Source organism: Sarcophilus harrisii, chromosome 6, assembly GCF_902635505.1.
Source record: "Sarcophilus harrisii chromosome 6, mSarHar1.11, whole genome shotgun sequence".
Classification (NCBI taxonomy): domain Eukaryota; kingdom Metazoa; phylum Chordata; class Mammalia; order Dasyuromorphia; family Dasyuridae; genus Sarcophilus; species Sarcophilus harrisii.
The window spans coordinates 207,632,587-207,653,473 of record NC_045431.1 but is presented as its reverse complement, the minus strand read 5'-3'; the positions used below and the strand labels follow the sequence as shown (position 1 = coordinate 207,653,473).

General features: G+C 36.2%; 1 protein-coding gene across 11 annotated transcripts in view; it reads right to left on the bottom strand.

The window, feature by feature from the left end:
- The window catches only part of NAV2 (neuron navigator 2), a 438,256-nt gene that overhangs the window by 275,446 nt on the left and 141,923 nt on the right, over positions 1-20,887 (bottom strand). For all 11 annotated transcript variants that reach the window (XM_031943258.1, XM_031943259.1, XM_031943260.1 and 8 more), the window contains exon 4: positions 9,665-9,737. In XM_031943258.1, coding sequence (XP_031799118.1) covers positions 9,665-9,737 — 73 coding nt within the window. The remainder of the gene's footprint in view (positions 1-9,664; positions 9,738-20,887) is intronic.

Sequence of the window (20,887 nt, the reverse complement as noted above, 5' to 3'; positions counted from 1 at the left end):
GTGGAAGGTTGGGGATGACGGAAGGGGGAATGGGAAAAGAGACAACATACAGGAGAAAGTTCCCTTCTTGAGTATATAGAAGCCTGTTAATTGTTTGGCTACCTGACTGTTATACTGCCTAATTTTTCCCTTTCCAGCCTTCATTATTTCTTCCATTAGAGATGCACTATTTTGAATTTGCAATAAACATAGCTACTTCTTACTGAATTTTCCAGTACAGACTTACAAATATGATGAAAGGTGAAACCTCAGCTATGGACAACTGTTCATATAATGCTCTGATTTCTGGTCTTGAATTCACAGAACATGAGAAACCGGACCTAGAACAAGGGAGGAGGGATAGAGCTCTGATCCCCAAACTTTTGCTTCCTCCTCCACGGGAAAGAACCTTCACTGGTCAGGAGGAAGCAGATAAGCAGGTAAGCCATAGCAGATAGAATATTGAATTTGAATTCAAATACAGACTAGCTGTGTGACCCTGGGAAAATCACTTTATCTCTATCTGCCTCAGTCTTATCTGTAAAATGAGGATAATAATAGCACCTTCCCCCTAGGGTTCAAAATATCAAATGAGATAATAATTGTAAAATGCTTAGCACTGTGCCTGACATAAAATAAGCACTATATAAATGTTAGGTGTGGTGGTAGTAGTAGTAGTAGTAGTAGTAGTAGTAGTAGTAGTAGTAGTAGTAGTAATAGTAGTAGTAGTACTGTAATAGTAGTAGTAGAGTAATAGTAATGGTAGTAGTGATAGTAGTAGTAGGGATTGTAATAATAGTGGTGGGGGGAGTAGTAGTAGTAGTAGTAGTAGTAGGAGGCATTGTAATAATAGTGGTTGGGGTAGTAGTAGTAGTAGTAGTAGTACTAGGGGAATAATAGAGATAGAAGAATTAGTTGTGGTGGGAGTAGTAGTAATAGCACTAGTGCAATAGTAGTGGTGGGAATAGTAGTAGTGGTAATACTAATAGTAGTTGTAGTAATAATGGTGGTGGTGATTGTGGTAGTAACAGTAATAATAGGGATGGTCATAGTAGTAGTGATGGTGGTGTGATGGTAGTAGGAGAAATGTTGTTTTGAGGAAACAGTGAGATAATATTTGTTATAAATATTACTATGAATTATTATAATTATATAAAACATAATTATTATAAATATAAATATAATATTGAGCACCAAATCAGTGTTAGCTATGATTATTATTAGCTTGTACCTCCAGAGGAGTGTAGTCAGCCTCTGATTCAAATTGGGGACAGGGAGCTTGGTGAATGGAAAAGGACATTAGATTTAGAGTGAGAACACAGGGTTCAAAATTATGTGAATATAGCTCAAATCAAATTAAAACAGAACTGGTAACTGTTTAATACAATCAATAAAAATATAACAAAACACAGGTAAAGCTAATTTGTGGTTTTCTAAGTCAATAGGTGGCCCACAGGGATTCTTTTTTTTTTTTTTTTTTTTGAGTTTGAGTTTGACACCCCCAATTTACAGGACCTGGGTTCAAATCTCTGAGTCTTCAGACTGTCCCTTCAATTTGTCCCTCTTATCCTTGAAATGCACTCCCTTTTCATTTCTACCTGTTGTTACCCCTTATTTTGTTTAGCTACAATGCCAGGACTTCTTCTAGTCATTTAAGCCTTCATCTCTGCAGTTATCTTTCTTCTTTCCTATTTATTTATAAGCTGTCTCCTCCATTAAAATACAAACTCCTATATGATGTGGGCTGTTATTAGCTTTCCCCCACCCTGCTTGTATCCTGGGTATTCAGCCCTGTTCCTGGAACATATCAAGCACTTGTAAATACTTGTTGATTAATTGCTATCTGATTAACCTTGGGCATATCACTTCATCCCTCCAGGCCTATGTTTCTTGGAAAATAAAGGGGTTACACTAAATGATCTATGCTTCCTTCCATTTCTAGATGCACAATTCTATATTCTTCTTTCATTTTTTTTTTTGTGATTCCTTGATCTGCTAGTTCTATATAGCAAATAATTTGATCTTTTGTGCCAGAGCATCCTTAAGTACAAAGCAAGCTCCATCTCTTAAGATGCCTTCCAGCTTTACCATTCTAAAAAAAAAAAGTCATATTTGTCCACTCTTTAGAGCTGACATTTCTAATAATACATATATATGTATATATATATATTCATGAATAAATAACTTCATATCTCCTTTTTGTTTTAGGATTTAGCCAGTGGTTATTTTCTCCTTTCATAAAACAGAAGGTAAGAGAGGAACAGATTCAATCAGTCAAGTAATAGATATTTATTAAGAATTTACTATGTGCCAGGCACTGTGCTAGGTGATGTGAATTCAAATATGAAGAATGAAACAATCCCTAATTTCAGATCTCCTTATTAATTTAGGATATCACCACTGAGTTTTCCCTCCTTGTTTTCCTCTTTTATAAAGCAGAAGACAAAAAAGGGAAGAGAATCAATTAGTAAATCAATATATATTTATTAAGTACCTACTATTGCCAGGCACTGTGCTAGGTGCAAGGGATTCGACTATGAAAAAAGAAACAATCTCTATTCACAATGAAGAAAATTTTTTTAACTAGGAGGCAAACATTCGTCAAAGTAACATGGGGTTCTGCTTTAATCACAATTTATACTCTACTAAAATTTAATTCCTTTTTGAGTTCTGCCTGCCTTGCTGATTGGTTGTAATCTATAAGTTTCCTATAAAGCCCAACTTCTTAAACTGTGGTTGTCAACCCCACATGGGGTCTTATAACTGAATGTGGGGGTTGTAAAATTATGATTATTATCAGTAACTGTTTGGTTTGTATACCTCTGTTATACATCCATGTATCCAAGTATAAAAATTTTTCAGGTGAAAAGGGATAGGAGTGGGAAAAGTTTAAGAAGCAGCCCTGCTAAAAAGGATAATGTTCAAACTGGGATGGATCTTAGAAATAGGATGGGATCACCAGGGACTGACCATCCAGACTAGCCTCTTTTCCTATTTTTTTTTGGGGGGGGGGTTGGAGGGGTGAGATGAGAGGGGAATATTGCCCAGATCAGAATAATGCAGTACATTTAGAATGGAGTAGTTGTCCAAAAGCTTAAAACTACACTAAGACTTTTGGACCACCATGTACATGTTGAAGTCACTATATTATCAGGAGCTGACATTTCTTACTTCTAGTACTTCTTTGCCCTTTGATGATCTGGTTGAGAAGGGAGAGTCAAAGGATAATATCTAACTCACCTCCTCATTTTATAAGAAAATTAAGTCATTTGTCCAAAGGGTCAATCCTATGGGTAGTGTCAGAGATGAGATTTAAGCCCTGACTCCCAAAGTAGTACTTCTGCCCCCACAGTATAGGAGCTGACCAAGTGTTGAGATCATAAATGGAATCTATCTGGTCCCACAGTCTATATCCTTTGCTGAGCATTCTCAGAGCTGTGTTATTTGGGTCCTGGAACAATGGCTAGGTGCCCTAAAAGACAAGCAGACACAGGACCTCAAGTCATTTGAAATGCTTACAAGAAGAAATGTAAATACTCTTATCTGGCTGGCAGTTTAATCACTGAGAAAGGGCGAAGGTGTATGTACCTTTAGGAGTTTCTAAAATTGATTTCATCTCCAATAAGGAATAGGACAAATAATAAACTCCCCAAATAAAATAAAACCAATGAAACAGAATAAAATACATTTTTGTTGTTGTTGTTGACTCTGTGACCTCATTTGAGGTTTTCTAGACAAAGAAACTGGAGTGGTTTGCCATTTCCTTTTGCAGCTTATTTTACAGTTAAGGAAACTGAAGTAAACAGAGTTAAGAGACTTGTCCAGTTAATAAGTGTCTAAGGCTAGATTTGCACTCAGGAAGATGAATCTCTTCCTGACTCCAGACCTGGTGCTCTATGTACCATGGTGCTACCTAGCTGCCCCTAAAAATGTAAAAATACATTTAAAAAACCCCACAAAGTCCTATAACTCTTCTCTTACCTCTATGGGGATGGCTAGAAATGCAAGAAAAAAGTACATTGTAAGAATGTAAATCACCTCCATCCCAATCAAGTGTTTTGGAGAATTCTTTTCTCAAAGGCCACAATTCATGTTTAAAAAAAAAAAATCTTAAGAAGAGCTAGAAGGAAGCTCAGGAACCATGTCATCCCATCCCCTCATTTTACAGAGGAAGAAACAGAGGCTAAATGACTTGCCCAAGTTCATAGAAAATGGAAAAACTGAAACCTGAACTCAAATCCTCTGACTGAATCTAAAGCTCTTTCCTCTATATCACTCTACTCATCTCTTAGCAGGTTAAAACTTAGGGTACAATACTGTCTGTTCTCTGGCCACATAAATAAAAATAAATTATTTTTATTTATTTGCTTGTGAATATACACACACACATATTAAGATAGATTTATCTGTTGAGAGACAGAGAGAGAGGAGAGACAGGAGAGAGAAGGGAAGGTAAAGGAAGGGAAGAGAAGGAAGAGAAAAATTAAAAGAGAAAGGAAAATTAAAAGGAAGGGAAAATTAGAAGGGAAGGAGAAATTAGAAGGGAAAGAAAAGGAAGGGAAGATAAATGAGAAATAAAAAAGACAGAGGGGACTGTGGACTAAAAGACAGAAGACATAAATTCAAATTCTGACTGCTATTTACTTACTAGCTCTGCGATCCTAAATAGTCCATGACCTCACAAAATGAACAAAATGGAAAAGTCTTTAAAGGTCACTTAGACAATCAAAGCTAAAGAATTCCCTTTATAATATCCCCAACATGTGGTTTTTCAATTGAAGATATTCCCTGATGGAGAATCCAGCACCTCCTCTACTTTTGGACAGTTCTAAGCATTAGGAGATTTTTCTTTATGTCAAGCCAAAAGCTACTTCGCTTCAATTTCTACACATTGCTCACACTTCTGTCCCCTGGGACCAAGAAGAAGTTAGTCATCCAGGATTACAGAAAGAAAGGAGGCAAGTGGGATCTCAGAGGCTATACAGACCATCCCTTACTTGACACCGAGGAGGGGAAAAAAAACAAAAAAACTTCACAACTTTTCTGATAAATGGTTTTCCAGCCTCTTATGAAGACCTCCCTTAATTCCCAGAGGTAGTCCTTTACACTTTTGGATGGATCTCATTGTTAGGAAGTCTTTCCTTACATCAAGCAACATCAGTCTTTAATGTTGACCCATTGATTCTGGTTCTACCTTCTGGGGCATGAAACCACAAAAGACTAATCCCATATCCAAATGATGGCCTTCCTATGATTGAAGGCAGCTTTCAAGCGCTTTCTTTTTAAGGTTAAACATTCAACCTTCAAGGAATTCTCACATCAAATACTTTTGAGGGCCTTCACCATCCCAATCACTCATTCCTAAAATTTAAAAGTCAATCAACAAGCATTTAACAAGAACCTACTATGTGCCAAGAATTATATTAGGTACTGGGGATATAAATTAAGAGAATTAAATAATTCTTACCCAAAAAGAGTTTACATTATAACATTTCCATAAAAAGTATTTGTAAATATACTTCAACAACAATAAGTAGATTTGAACATACTATTCTAACTATGATGTAACCAGGTAAGAATCCAATAGGAGTATCATGTATCAAGTCTTAGACATTAGGCCATCAAATTTATTATTTTGGCCACCATTACCATAGTGATGACTTTGCAGTACTTAAAAAAAATCAGAAGGAACCTTCTGTATCCTGTTCTTGGGAGTTTCATTTCTTTGAACCCAATTTTGAAATTTTATATTTATCCTTAAAAAAAAATTTCACTTTAATTAGAATCATAACTATATTCTAGCATAAAAAGATCTTTTAGATTCTGATATACACATTATACACATTAGCTATCTTTTCTAGCTTTGTATCATATGAAAATGTGAGAAGTATGCTTTCATGCTTTTATTCAAATCATTGATAAAAGCAATATATAGCACAGGTTCAAATACAGATAACCAGGACCATTCAACAGTGGACCACCTTTCAAGTTAACATTGAATCATTTAATATTACTCATTTGGGCTTGACTGTTCAATCTTTCAATTCAGCTAGTTGTATTCCTCCACATATCTTCATCCACTGTTTATTATTATTATTATTATTATTAGATCAATTTCAATTATGTCTAACTCTTCATGACCCTATTTGGGATTTTCTTGGCAAAGATGCTTGAGTGGTTTGCCATTTCCTTCTCTAGTTCATTTGACAGATGAGGAAATGAAAGAAAATAGGATTAAGTGACTTGCCCACATTTTGTCATAGACAAATGTGATATCTTCAACATTTCCCTGATCTTCCCATCTAGTAAGTCAACTGAAAAAAAAAGAAGCATCAAGGTAGGTCTGAAAAACCTTGATCTGAATAAAGAAGGACTGAGAATCATAGTAGACTGCAAGCTCAATATGAGTCACCAAGGTGATTTAATAATCAACAATCAAGAAATCTAACATTATCCTGGGCTTTGTTATAAATCATAACTTTCACAAATAAAGAAGTAACAGTCTAACTTTGTTCTATCCAGGGCAGGCCACATCAGGAATATTTAGTTCTCCATGTCACCTTTTCAAAAGGATGTAGATACATGGAGAAAGTCTAAGGGGAGGACTACTAGGAAGTGAAGTGCCTAAAGATGATGTCATAGGAGGATCAGCTAAAACAAACAAACAAGAAAAGATTAGGGAGGAAGGGGACACGATAATTTCCCCCTGGAATCTTAAGGGCTATTTAATGGAAGAAGAAATAGGCTGGTGCTTTAGCACTCAAGATTGGGACAAGAAGAAATGTTACAAATTTTCAAAGAGACAAATTTAGTCTTGATTCAAGCTAAAAGACAAAACAAAAACTAGATGACTAATATAGTCTTTTCCATCTCTGAAATTCTTTGTTTCCATGACTTGCTCTTGAAGTTTCTTCACATCTACCTTTTTTTTTCCCCCATTGTCACTCATTAGCCATCCCATGCCCTAGAATTTTTTCAGGAAGGTAAGTAAAGTTCACTAATGTAGAGCTCATAGAGTCTGTTCTCTTCCCTTAAAAAAAAAAATCAACACAAACCCTTCTCCATGCTTGTAACACCTACATAATAGGACCCTAATAAATGCTTACTAAATGAATTGGATTTTAGGTTTCAATATCTTTCTTAAAACGTGTTATCCAGATTGAACCCAAAAGAGCAAGATGTGATATTTCTAGGGCAGCAAGAGCATCAGACCATCACATACAACTTTCAGGACACTACGGCTCGATTAATAAAGCCTGGGATGCAGTAGATTTATTTGTTACTATGTCACATTGTTGATTCATGCTGTGCTTGCAGTCTAATGATGAAATCAACTCTCATATTTCCTGTAAACCATCCTGTCCACCCAATTGTATACTTAAAAAATTGACTTTTAAAAACTCAATTTCTTTATCTGTGAAACAATGAGTTTAACTTGTATATAATCTCTGAACATGTCAGGAATGTAAAATATAAGAATCTGTCTCATAGTCATTCTTGGTAAGTAACTTTTTTATTGGCCAACACTTTATGTTATTGTTATGACCCACTTGTGATCAGAAAAATCACTGATGTAAGATTCTTGCCAGTAAAAGTAAAGGACCATATTTATATTTAGGTATAATCTGTTACAGCCTTTTCCCCCTTATGTGTTAAGTTTTCTTTGAGGTATGTGAGAGAAAATTACAAACACTTGTAATTTCTTAATTTAACTATTTAAGTTCAATAATATTTTCCCCCTTCTTTGTATCTTTCATAAGAAGCATTATTGCCCAGACTCTGCTTACCACTCTCCTTTTCCTCCTCCTCCCCCAAAATCACTTCCATCTTAAGATAGCAATAAGTTCTCTTCAAGGCCATCATTAAACTGATTATGAGCAAGAGACTTCCCCCGCAGATAACAGCCATCTGATTGTAACAATACCTAAGGTGTTGAATGTATGCCCAGGGAGAGCTGTTCAAAAAACCTGATCAACAATTAAGAAAGAGAATCCATGGTCTCAGACACTTGGACCCTGGCTAATCAGCACTCCCCTAACCGTCAAAGCCAGAGAGGAAAAAGAGACTTTTGCCCTTTACATATAAGATATATAGATAGATAGATAGATATACATATATATACATATATATATATATACACACACACATACATATATATCAGAAAAGAAGTTTTCTCTAATAACAGGTCCTACAGTAACATTACCAACAGCTGTATTCCATCACCCTTTTCTAATATCTTCAATAAAATCCACTCACATAGGAAAGTTGGGCTCTGCTTTCACTGGCACATAACCATCAAATCAGAGAGCATTTACTGCTACATGTGAAGGAATAGACTGGCCAAAATCACCTCTCTGGCCTCAGAAATCAGTTTGTCAAACCCAGAACAATGATAAATCACTCTGAGTCACTTTGAAGAAAATTTGCTGACAATAAACCTCCCAATTCTTACTCGTGCATTAACAAAACATCTGCTTTTGGAAGGAGGAAATAATATGTTATTCTGAAAGGGAATTTTCATTTCCTCCACTCTCTGACTTATATACATATGTCCCCCACATGCCAACTGGCTTAGGTCTCATTCTTCTGTATTCCAGTCTAGAAGAGCATTGAACACATCACAACACAAAGGCAAGGAAGTAGGTCTTCCCCAACAGGATTTTGCTATGTTTGGAAACTTACCGGCCATACATTCCATTCAACTTATTTTCATCTAGTGATTGATCTCTCTCTACCCCATTCTTTATGATCCCCAGAAGATATTGACACTCATCATTTCAGGAAAGCAGCCTCACTAATCACCCGAATTCCAAATTAAATTACCTGTTTGGTGAAAACTAGAGGCAGGTGTTACATAATGAGTTTGGGGAGTTGGCGGTGGCCTAGGGCAGCTTCAGAAACTGGCAGCTGTTCCTATTTATAAACACAAGGGAAAGTGAAGTCTTCCATGGCTATGTGGTTCAGAAAAGGTGAAAATTCTGGCCAGTTATCCCTCAACCAATATCGAATTTAACCACAAGCCATTAGCTTACACTAATGTACTAATTAGCCAGCTGATTTAGGTTAATTAAAAACTAATCAAGACTTTTTTTTTTTAATGTTGCATCTCATTAAGATAACATGCACCATTTTCAAAAGGCCAAGTAAAACAACTTATTTTTGTAGTGGAAAGGAATGAATATAGAAAGGGTCATTTCTTTCTTTCCCTTGGGAGTTGTAAGGTTTTGAATTCATTCCGTCTTAGGTGCCTAATCTCATAATTAACAGAAGGTGTAAACAACAGGTGAACAGAGTATAAACAGTTGAACAAAAACATAAAGTTGCACCATGCCGGAATGTCAACTCCAAATCTATGATTTCATGATCTTCCAAATAAGCTCATTACTTCCTGCTCAGCCTGTTTTGCCAGGAATCTGCAAGTTTCCTGGGACAGTTGATGACGCTTTCATTCTTATAGTGATTTTTGTTTAAAAGAGTGATGGGTTGTTTAAAAAAAAAGTTAACTCAAAACTGAGGTAGAAATTTTCCCATTCTGACATCCCTTTTACTGAAGGAAAATCAAAATCAGGACAGTCCATGAATATACCCAGTATTAATTATATCACAATCATTTTCAACAGAGGTTGGAGTGGAGTAGATTTCCAATCAATAAAATGGATTTTTAATAATGACAGTTCTGACTCACCTTCCGCAGACAGACCCTGTATGTTTATTCCCTTAGCTGCCAGGAAATTCAGGCAGGCATCTATGTTTTCAATCTAGGGGGGGAAAAACAACAGAGAACAGACATTCAATAAAGGTTTTTTCATATTACATTATGTCATTGTGACAGAAAAAGTCCTTTTAAGCACCTATTTGAATTCTTTTTATTTTTAAAAATTAAATTAAATTGACTTATTTAACAAGGACAGTGTACCAACATTAAATAAACAAATAAACCCAAACCCCTTCCTAATGGATAGATGAAGGTGAGTGACTCTTCTTTGTCCTAGCACAGGAGAAGGTTACCCAATCAGCCATGGGCTCCCAGAGTAGCAGCCCTGCAACTCCCCAGGCTGCCAAGAATAACCAATGTGGAACTGGCATTCTTGCCTGGATCATTGTCTCCAGTGTGGTCCTGAAAATGTGCTAGGTTGCCAAATAAGTTGGAGGTGAGGAAAGATTAGTCCACTAGCCCGCGTTGGCAGAAATTTCCAGTCACTGAGACAGGCAGTGAAATGTAAAAATGGTAACTGGAGGTTCCAGCTGGTATCTAGGCAATGTTTACTCACAAAATTCCCAGAATAGCAGGCATTGCAGCTGACTGGGGAGGGCTACAATTTTTCATCCCCATCTGTCTTTATGTTCCCTCTCCCTGTCAAGCAGGGACCCACTAGCAATGGGGCAGGAGGCCTCTCAGATGCTCTCAAATCCTAGGAGTGCTGATGTCACCCCTAAAGCTCAAACACATGCTAATGGACAGCAGCAGGGAAGAATAATTAGCACATTTATGAATAAAGGTCTTGTTTATGCTTCAATTGTTAAGACTTATTGTGATTCTGATTATTATAAAGCAAGATGTTCTACCTAGAGGTAAGGCACAGAGACATGGTTCAAACCCAGGCTTCACCACTCACTAGCTGTAAGTTCTTGGGCAAATGTCTTAATATCCTCAGTTTCTCTATCTTTAAATGGAGAAAATACCTTACAGTATGTATTTCACAAAGCCATTTAGAATATTTTTCAATCAATGTATGTTAAAGTTCTTATAAACTATGCAAATATGAGTTATTGAGTAAAGCCATTGGGAGTCATAAGTAAATGAATATGTTTGGCAACCTGTAATAGAATATTTTGCTATTCACACCCAGACTCAGTCACGATTTTCCTGAACTGAGACCAGCAATCATTCATAGGGTTTCATATAAACTATTGTTTACAACTGAAGTGTAAATAACTCCCTGATGCTATTTATTAATTGTCCTTCTCTGTTGCAAGCAGTCAGTTTTCCACATTTCTACCCTTGTTCTCTGGATCAAATAATCTTGATTTTTAAGGATTTATAAGTCTTTATATATAAGGACTATATAAGGTATTTTAAGATAAAAGGAATAAGAAGTATATTCCTTTCATGCTTGGCAATCTGTAAGTAGTTTCTTCTACTTTGATAGTAAGAAAACAATTTAAAATGTTTTCAGTTGAAAGGCAACAGGGGTGCGATGCTTAGAGCTTTAAGCATTGAGCTGGCTTCACACATGTGGGAAGCCCCAAGTTAAGGGATTACCTCTGACACCTCCTGGCTGCATGACCCTGGGAACTTACTTTCTTCCTCAGTGCCTTGGGCAGCTATCTTTCCAATATAATAACTTGCAGAGGAGGTGCTGATCTGTGTCCGAACAATGAGCCTCCTTATCTAGGAATTCCTTATATCAATAAAGTCACAGGTTCATCTCCATCCATCAATTGAGTAGAAAACTCACTGAATCCTTAAACTCTTTTAAAAGGCTGCAATCATGGCACTGCTCCATGGCCATATGCTTAGTATATGATACTAATGAGAGTGTGAGCAATTATAACTGCTTCTATCTCTGACTCACCTTAAATGAACTCTCATCATGGGAACCTTGCCTTTTTGAGAAGAGGCAGAATTTAGTGAAATACAACAGTGTTAGTCTATCTATCAGAAAGAAAATGATCCCCATGCTTTCTCTCATTTTTGTAAATTTATCATCCTTCTCCCCATGTCTATCTTCTAATTACTGAAATGATGAAATGCTTACTTCAATTTCTTATAACCATTCTTCTCACCTCCCCCTATATGGTAAGGAAGAGAAGCAGTAATAAAGGATGACAAGAAAAAGCTCTGGAAGGTGTCCTGGAGTAATCTTTCAGACAAAAAGGTGTATGTGTGTGTGTGTGTGTGTGGGGGAAACTAAATGAAATTAAATCTAGACAACAGCTAAAATGTCTGCCTTGTTTCAACTCCATACCAACCTCTAAAGACAAATAAACAATAAAGGATGATTGTGAATATTGGTTTCTTACTTCTGGTCCTGAACTCTGTGGATCTTAATGCTCCTCTCAAACTAAGTTTCAGAGAAATGTGTGAAGACATATGAAGTGATACAGTGTGATGGGAGCAGAACAAAAAAAATATTCGATGTTATAACAACACAGTTAAAACTATTCATTGTTAGAATAATTTTAAAAGATTTGATGATTCTGATCAAGGTTCTGACCAGCCATGATTCCAGATGAACAATTAATGAAGATTATTCACTTTCTGACAGAAAGACGAAGAACTAAATATAGAGAATAAATATAAAGAAATAAAGACTTCAGGCCTGGTCCTCTATCCATTGTACATCTAGCTGCCTCTCAGTTTACCTGACTTTCAGTCTATGAATGCTCTTTCAACTACTTGATGATTCCTTGTAGGGTTTGGCTTCTTCTCTCCAAATCAAATATTTTCTGCAAATTCAGTTTTGCCAATTGATGCACACATAAACTATCTATAGGTTTCCATCAGAAACATGTGTAGGTATCCAGTGACAAGTTCCAATTCATCCTTGATGATTTATTTAAACTGTTTAACCAGACCACAGAGATATGGCAACAAGAACACTGATTGCTATTTCTCCTGGTGTAGAGATGACATGTACTGAGTAATATCCTGGGGCTATCACTGTAGTCCTTAAGAATATTAAATCTTCAAATTAAAAAAAAATTGAATCTAAATATTAAATAATTCAATCTTGGGAGAGAAGTTTTTTTTTTTTTTTTTAACAGCTATTTACACATAGCACCTTTAATTTTCTTGATTCTTTTCCCTACAGTGACTTCACTGCTCACAGAAGGTGTCCAAAAACATTCCTCAAAACTCAAGTACAGTTTTTAATAACATTCCAGTAAATGCAAAATTATCCCTGACAAAGCTGATGAGAGCCACTCTCTTTTCATCTATACCCCAGGAAGAAGTCTGGGCTGAGGAACAGAGAGGGATCAGATGTTGATTCAAAACTCCTAGCTTCATTTGGAATGAGATCAGAGCGGGCAATGTCTCCTTTGATCCAGTCTCCCTACAAATTAAAATTCATTTCAAGGTTTTCCTCCAAACACTGTACAGGTAAACAATCCATTTGAATTTACGGGCAACACTGCACAGTCCCCAAATCTGCCAGGACAACATCCAAAGTGGTCAGCATCATGCACTAATTACAGCTTAAAGAAATCCTAAATGTTGTTATTTATTGGGGCCATAAGTCATATGTGATCCAGATATAGTGTGAGATGCAATCTAAGTATAAAGTTGAAAGAAGGAAATAATGAAGATATTCTTAACTAGCAAAGTATGTAAATATGACCAGAGTTGTTCATTAACACTCGGCTGCCAATATAAACCACTTTCTAAAATTAGCTTAAAAATTTGTGCAAAGTCTAACATTCCAAAGAATTCCAAGAAATTCACTGGCTGCTGGGAGGGCATGATAACTATGGACAGGGGAAAGGTCTTGTCATATGTGATAATCTCTGTGAGGGCAGACTCAGGAGAGATGCCATATTGGGCTAAGCAATCAGACTGTTGGTACTTGGAATTCAGAGCAAGACCAATACATAAGGAAGGCTGGAGATGGACAGGCAATAAAAGTAATCTCCATCACTTCTTTCAAAGTTTGTAGGTTCTCAAGAAGCTATAATTGCTCTACTCACTGTCCCTGCCATGAATGGAACACAGTAGATAAATAAACAGCAAATAAATACTTTGGGAAGGTGTCCAAGAAGAAAAAGGACCTTTCCCTCTGGATGAGTTTGTGACCTTAGATCAAAAGTTCAAAAAGTCTTATTTTGACTTTATTCTAGCCAAAAAGATTAAATGCTACTGTGGCTCCAATTCATATAGTCATATTTCATCAGAAATCAGCCGCAGACAATGGGCAAGATGGGGAAGGTTCCTTACAATATACTGAGGGGAAAGAAAGATAAAATAAAAAGATCTGCCCTTGAAACATGAGTCAGTCAGTCTAAGATTGTCCCAGGCCTCTGGATATTATAAAACATGCAAAAGTGGGAAACACTGCTGTATAACTCCTTGGTAGCTTAGAGACGGATCCACCACCATCTGTTGTGGCCGTTGCCATGGAAGCATTTTTCTCTAAATACCAGTGAAGCGAGTGCAAAGCTCATGGAAAGGATTTTAATGCAAACGATTGCTATTCATGGGACCCAAGGTACCTGAATCCCCACTTGTAGATTATAAATTTTCAGGGAGCCAGTGTTAAAAGATGGGAGGGGAAAATGGCTACCACCCTTGGCATTCTTTTTCAGAAAGGTCTTTATTATAGAAAGGGGAAAGAGCACCAGACAGGAAATTTCTAGACACAAAATATTGCCTCTAGCACTTGCTAATCTCATTAAGCTTCAGGTTCCCCATCTGTAAAGTGGGAAGAATGATAGATGTCCTATTTCCATCCATAAATGGCTCAATAAATCAATTAAGAGGTCTTTATTGAGTGTTGATAAAGCTTGATCCTACATAAGGCTCTGGCAATACAAAAACAAAAGAAAAAATAAAAATAATTGCCATAGTCCACCAGGAGCTTAAAATCTGTTAGAGAGACTACATACATACATACATATATATATATATATATATGTATGATATACAACACACAACTAGATAGTGCAGTGGATAGAGTTGTGAGGATTAACTGATTTTTATATATTTTTATATTCTATTCTTTTCTATTTTTTAATTCTACATAACTGCTAGTTGCTATTACAAAGTAATTTACACATATAAGACCACCCAAGATAATTTAGAGAGGACACTATTAGATGAGGAGATCAGGAAAGGTCTCATGGAAGAGACAACATGTAATCTTAGAAAGAAAGAAGTGATAAGAAGTGATTTCAAGGTATGAAAGTGGAAAGTATATAAAATGTGCTCCCCATCTTAAAGTGTTATTGAAAGGCCAACTATTACCTCTCAACACAAGAGAATAAAAAGAAACTTATTGTGTTGTGAACTGGGGAAAGATTTAACCTGAATCTCTCAGCATTATGGAATGTGAGAGTAAGAATAAGTCTTGGAGATTATTCATTGGAATCTTTCCCTTTACTCTGACAGATACAGAAACAGATTTATCCAATGTCATAGAGATAGAAAGAGCTGAACCCAGGACCCCTATTTCCAAATCTAAAACTCTTCCTACTGTTCCACTTTCTGGGGCTTTTTGATTACTGAGAGTTAATCTGCACTTGCTATTTGATGGGAGAATAGATGATGGGTATCTTTTGTACCTGAGATTCCCAATTCTAACAGAATTTGTTGCTATGGTAAGAAATTTTTTATTCTCCCCCCCCCCCACCTTTATTTTTATCCTCAGTACTTATCATAGTGCACATAGTAAAAACTTAATAAATGCTCATTGAAAAAGGTACCATACCTAATGAAGTAATATCAGTACTAAAGATATGTGCACCAAGTGGTAAAACATCCAAGTTCCTAGAGAAGTTAAGATAGCTGCAAGAAGAAATAGACAGCAAAACTATACTACTGGGGGAATATCAACCTTGCTCTATCAAAATTGGATAAATCAAACCATAAAATAAAGAAGAAAGAAGTTAAGGAGATAAATAGAATTTTAGAAAAGTTAGGTATGATAGACCTTTGGAGAAAACTGAATGGGGACAGAAAGGAATATTTTTTTCTCAGCCATACATGGAACCTACACAAAAACTGACCATGTATTAGGGCATAACAACCTCAAAATCAAATAAATGCTCGTTGACTATATCAACAGAAAAGATACTAAGGCCCTTCCCTAACACTCAAGATTGAGGGCTTTTAGTGATGGGGACCACTCATTAGTCCCATTCCCCTCCTATTTCTGGGGTATCTGCTATAATTCCTCATTGGATTGGGTGGTAGCAGAAGGAAATATATTGTGGCAAGACAATGTTAGGAATTTTGGCTTTGCGTCTAAAAACATCCATCCCATTTCTCATGGTCGGTTTGCTTCCACCCTTTCTTTAAAAAATTAAGAAACAAAAAATAAAAACCCCACCATGAAACCAAATAAAAATAGCAAAATGAGTTTGGAGGAATGCCCTACCAAATGTCTGTCTCGCCAGGGCCGTCTGTTTATTTCAGATGCAAACCCCAGGAGGCTGAGGCACTGAGATTCAGCTCGGTTTGGTATGTGTAATGTTGGGTTCCTAGGCCAGAGCCGGGTGACATAGCATCTAGACCTAAAGCTTACTTCCTTGAAACATGACAGGTATACCATATAAAACATAACATAGCATGGTAAGTCCATCATGTCATGTTATGTAGTCTTGTCCTGGAATAAAGAAGTAGGAAGTTTTCCTCATTTTCCAGTTCTTACTCTGTCCTCTTCCATTCTTTCAACATCCCTTTATTCCTTCTCCCATCTCCCTCTCTCCCATCTCCCTCCCTCCCAAAGGGCTCTCCAAAGCCCTTTATTATTCTGATAACTAAATCACATCTTCCTGGGAATTTGGTTAATATTTAATATATGTCTCACACTCTCCCTTCCTCCCATCCCTAATACACCCCAGGTTTTTGACTTTCAAAAGACAAGAGCCAAAAGACTGACTCTCACTGAACATCTAGGCACTTGAGATGCTCTTGGAACCCTCTTCATCCCTAAGTCACTCTACCTCAATGGGCAAAACCCAGTTTAGATACTATGTAGAATTTATTTTTATGATTTTCAAAACATTTTTCATATGTTATCCTTGCGTGATCCTCATAATAACTTTGTGCTCGTTATTTCCATTTAGGGATGTGGAAATGGAGGAATGCAGAAGTTAAGTGACTTGGCCAGAATACCACAGCTAACAAAAGTCTAAGGCAGAATTTGAACTCTTTCTGATAGCAGTTTTCCTAATTCTACACCCAAATCTCTATTCATTGTGGAACTTAGCCTTACAAAGGTTATGCAGTAGATACCAATAGGCTACTAGATTTAGAAGATACCAATAGCCTGCAAGATTTAGAAATGAGGGCCCTCTCTGGCTCCCACCCTTTTTTCCCCAGTGTATAATATTTAAGGATCCAAAAAATAGAGATCTGGAAAAATTTCTACAGGGGGTTGTAGGAGGGGTTTGGTTCTTCCTCTCCTATATTCCCTTCACTCTCTACCATTGGCAATTTTATACACTAAAACGTTTATGATATTTATAATTTTAGCTTTCCAAATTCTGTTTTTAACTTGAAAAATTTTTATTTCTTGATGTTGTTGCTGTTAACATCCAGATCTACATGGACCCAAAAAAATCTCAAGAGATTTTAAAAAAAAGATCTAAAAACAAGACTATTTCAACTCTTTAAGTGACTATCTTTTTCCATTCTATCTCAGACTGCCTAAGACCTCATATTTTCCTATTATTTTCCGAGTTCTGTATTTGCTCTGAAATGAAAAGAATATCTGGGGAGGGGAAACATATCTTAGATTTAGCAGATCTGGAAATCATAGTCATAATGAAGATAGATTCCTTGCCCCCCCCAAAAAATTATTAAGTAAAATACAGTAGTAACAATTTTATTTCGATTCCATCTGAGAGATTCTTTTTCAAATATTTATATCTAATTCTCCTTTTTCTAGACCCAAATAGGAGAGAAGGTTGGAAGTGAGTGAATGTATGTATGTATATATATATTCATATATTTGTATATGTATGTGGGAGAAAAGAGAGAGACAGGAGAAAGACAGAGAAAGAGAGAGAGGGAGGGAGGGAAGAAGAGAGAGGCAGAGGGAGAAAGAGAAGGAGAGAAGGAAAGAGGGAGGGAGAGAAAGAGACAGAAAGAGAAAAGGAGGGAGGAGAGGGAGAAAGGGAGGGAGAGGGAAAGAGAGAAAGGGAGGGAGAGGGAGAGGAAGGGGAGGAGAAGAAGAGGGAGAGGGAGAACAAACTGGGGAGAGGCTCATGGAGTTAAATTTATCCTTTACACATTCCAAACTAATTTAGCCACTGATTTCTTTAGGTAAAAGTTCTAAAGGGCCCCCAATCTCAGGACTTCAATTTCAATTAGTGTATTACCCATGGTCCAGAAGTCTGTGTTCATTTTGGGGGTAGAGACTCCTTTCTACAAATAATTTTCCTTGATTCATGCTCCTACTTAGGCTTTCCCCCGGATCATCTAATCTAGATCATTTTGTTGACAGCCATAGTTTCTCCTGAAAACTCAAGAACATTTTGTAGTGTAATTCTCTATGCTACAGCTCAAGCACTCAAACCTAATGATACATCAAACCCAGAGGAGTTATTTATTTCAGAAGGCAAGGAAGAAACAATGAGACAGCTAGGTGGGCAAAGTGGATAAAATGTGGGATTTGGGTCTGGAAAAGTTGAGTTCTAATCAACCTGGCATCTCATTTAAAGTCTTGTGATAGTTTCCTCATCTGTTAAAAAAAAAAAAAAAAAAAAGGCTCCCCCAGAAAAGAGAAATTTTTAAAATAAGAACTGACCTGACTCAACTTCAACACTTTAAAGAAAAGAAAAGAAAAAAAAAAACAAAAGATGATTCTGTACATAAGTATTTTAGGAGTTTACTCATAATATTAAAAAAAAAAAATTGGAAACAACTCAAATATCTAACTATGAAACCTGGATGAATAAATCATGGCATATAGATATAATGGAATATTTTTGCAAAATTTAATTTAATAAGCATCTATTAAATGCCTACTGGATACACTTGGGCTACAAAAGTAAAATAAAGCCTCCATTTCCCACATCCTTAAACATTACAATAGACATTCTAAACAAATCTTACTATGAACCAGGCACTAGGAATACAATTTTCACTCAAAGTTATTATCTATTAGGTGTAGAGGGTGGCAGAGAAGAAATAAGAAAAGACTTACTTGTAGCAAAGTAGTTGCGAAGACCAGAGTAAAAACAATATACTGATTTTTATAAATGGGACCTGAGATTTTTTTTTAGTGTAGGGAGCTCCCAGGGAAAAATTCACTTTAACAATGCAAATCAGCTCCTTCTTTGCAATTTACAGAGTTGTCTAGGACACAATGAAGTGAAGTGATTTGTCCACAATCTTATCACCTGTGTGTGTGTCAGAGATGGAATTTGAACTTGGGGCTTTTTAAGAAGAGGTAGGGAGGGAACCTTGATGTTTTTCTACAATAAGAAACTTGATCCTTCCACAGATGAGGAAAGGTTGTGGCCCATTCAAGATGTTCAATGGAAAGAACCAGCTCCATCTGACAGACAAAACTCATGGATACTTAATCAAACTTCTATGAAAACAGTATCCCAAATGAAAACCTTTGTTTCTGTCTATGAAAGATTTGCTTACATTCTTTGAGGAAGCTGGATAAAAGAACTTGTTCTACTTGAGGATAGAGTTGAAGAGATGAGCAGACAAGGAGAAGGCCTTATCTACTCAACAGATAAAATATACCATCTTCTGTTTGGCTTTTAAAGCCCTTCACAATTTGGTCCCTTTCAACTTTTTCCTTCTTTCATTTAATCTCTTTGCTGTTGCTCACTCAAACTCTCCATCTTCAAATCTCCCCTTGATATTGTCTGTCACCATGTTCTCTCTCCTTATTTATGCCATCTATGTGGTCTGGCTTCAAGTTCTCAGCTCAAATTCCATCTTCTGTATGGAGGCTTTCTGACTATCCTTTCCTTTGATATTTTCTAATTTGCCCCTATATTTGCCCCTATTGTGTACATAAATATAATTTCTCTTCCATTAAAATGTCCTTTTTACCTCCACAAAGGTCAAATCAAGTAAATGAGTATTTATTAAATAATTACTATGGGCCAGACATTGTGCTATAAACTCTACGGATATAAAGAGACCAAAAAAGAAGTCCCTGATCTCAAGGAGAATCCTTAGAGATTCACTCAAATAAGGATTAAATGAATTGAAGAAAATTACTCTCTAAGGTCTGCTGCCATTTTAAGTCCACTTAAAATATTCTGAATCTGCTACCTAAACTTATAACCTTCACTTAATTTTGACTTTATAGTTTTATCTTTTGATTGAGAATATTAAATTTTGGGGAAACTACTTGCCTTTTGGACCCCTTTCCCTCTCCAAGAAAAAAAAAACTTATAATATTAATTAATAAAATTGTTACTGTCAGGCTAATGCTTAAAATGGAAAATATAGCTTTTCTTCAAAATCATGTTCTACAGATGCAACTGAGAGTAATATTACATATTATTGGGGCCATTACTATAGTTGACCAAAGGTGGAAAAATATATATGTCCATGTGATATGAATGACCAAGGGGCATATTGTTTTCCTACCAGATACATTTGAGATTCATCAATCCCTTGAGATTTGTAAACATCTATATGTCCACTTCTTGTAATTCACATGGTAAAATGTAATAATAATAATCATCATCTATGACAATTTAGTTGGGAAAACTCTAGGGATTGTGAAGCTCTGGAGAGGCAACTGAAGGATGAGTTACACATAGAAAGAAACAATACTTATTACCAATTGAAGAGAAAAAGAGCAAAGAACAAAAAATTCATAGTGATGATCTAATACAAAGATATAAACCTGAGGTTCAAACTTGACTGTTAACAACACAAGTGAACTTGAAAAAATTAATTAACCTTACTAAGATTCATTTTCCTCATCTGTGAAATGAGAAGTTTTGACTAGATGATCACTAATGCTATCCCATGATTTTTGAAGTTACTACTCTACTAACAAGGCAGAGAACAATGAATAAGCACTGGCTAGTAGTCAAGAGGAATTCTTTCAAATCCTGCCTTTGCTTCTTATAACTTGTGTGATACTAGGAGAGTCCCTATCTGCATGCCTGTTTCTTTATCTATAAAATGAAGTTGAACTAGGTGAGCTCTGAGGTTCCCATCTGGATTACAGAAGAAGCCATGCTAATTATGAGCTTTTGTCTA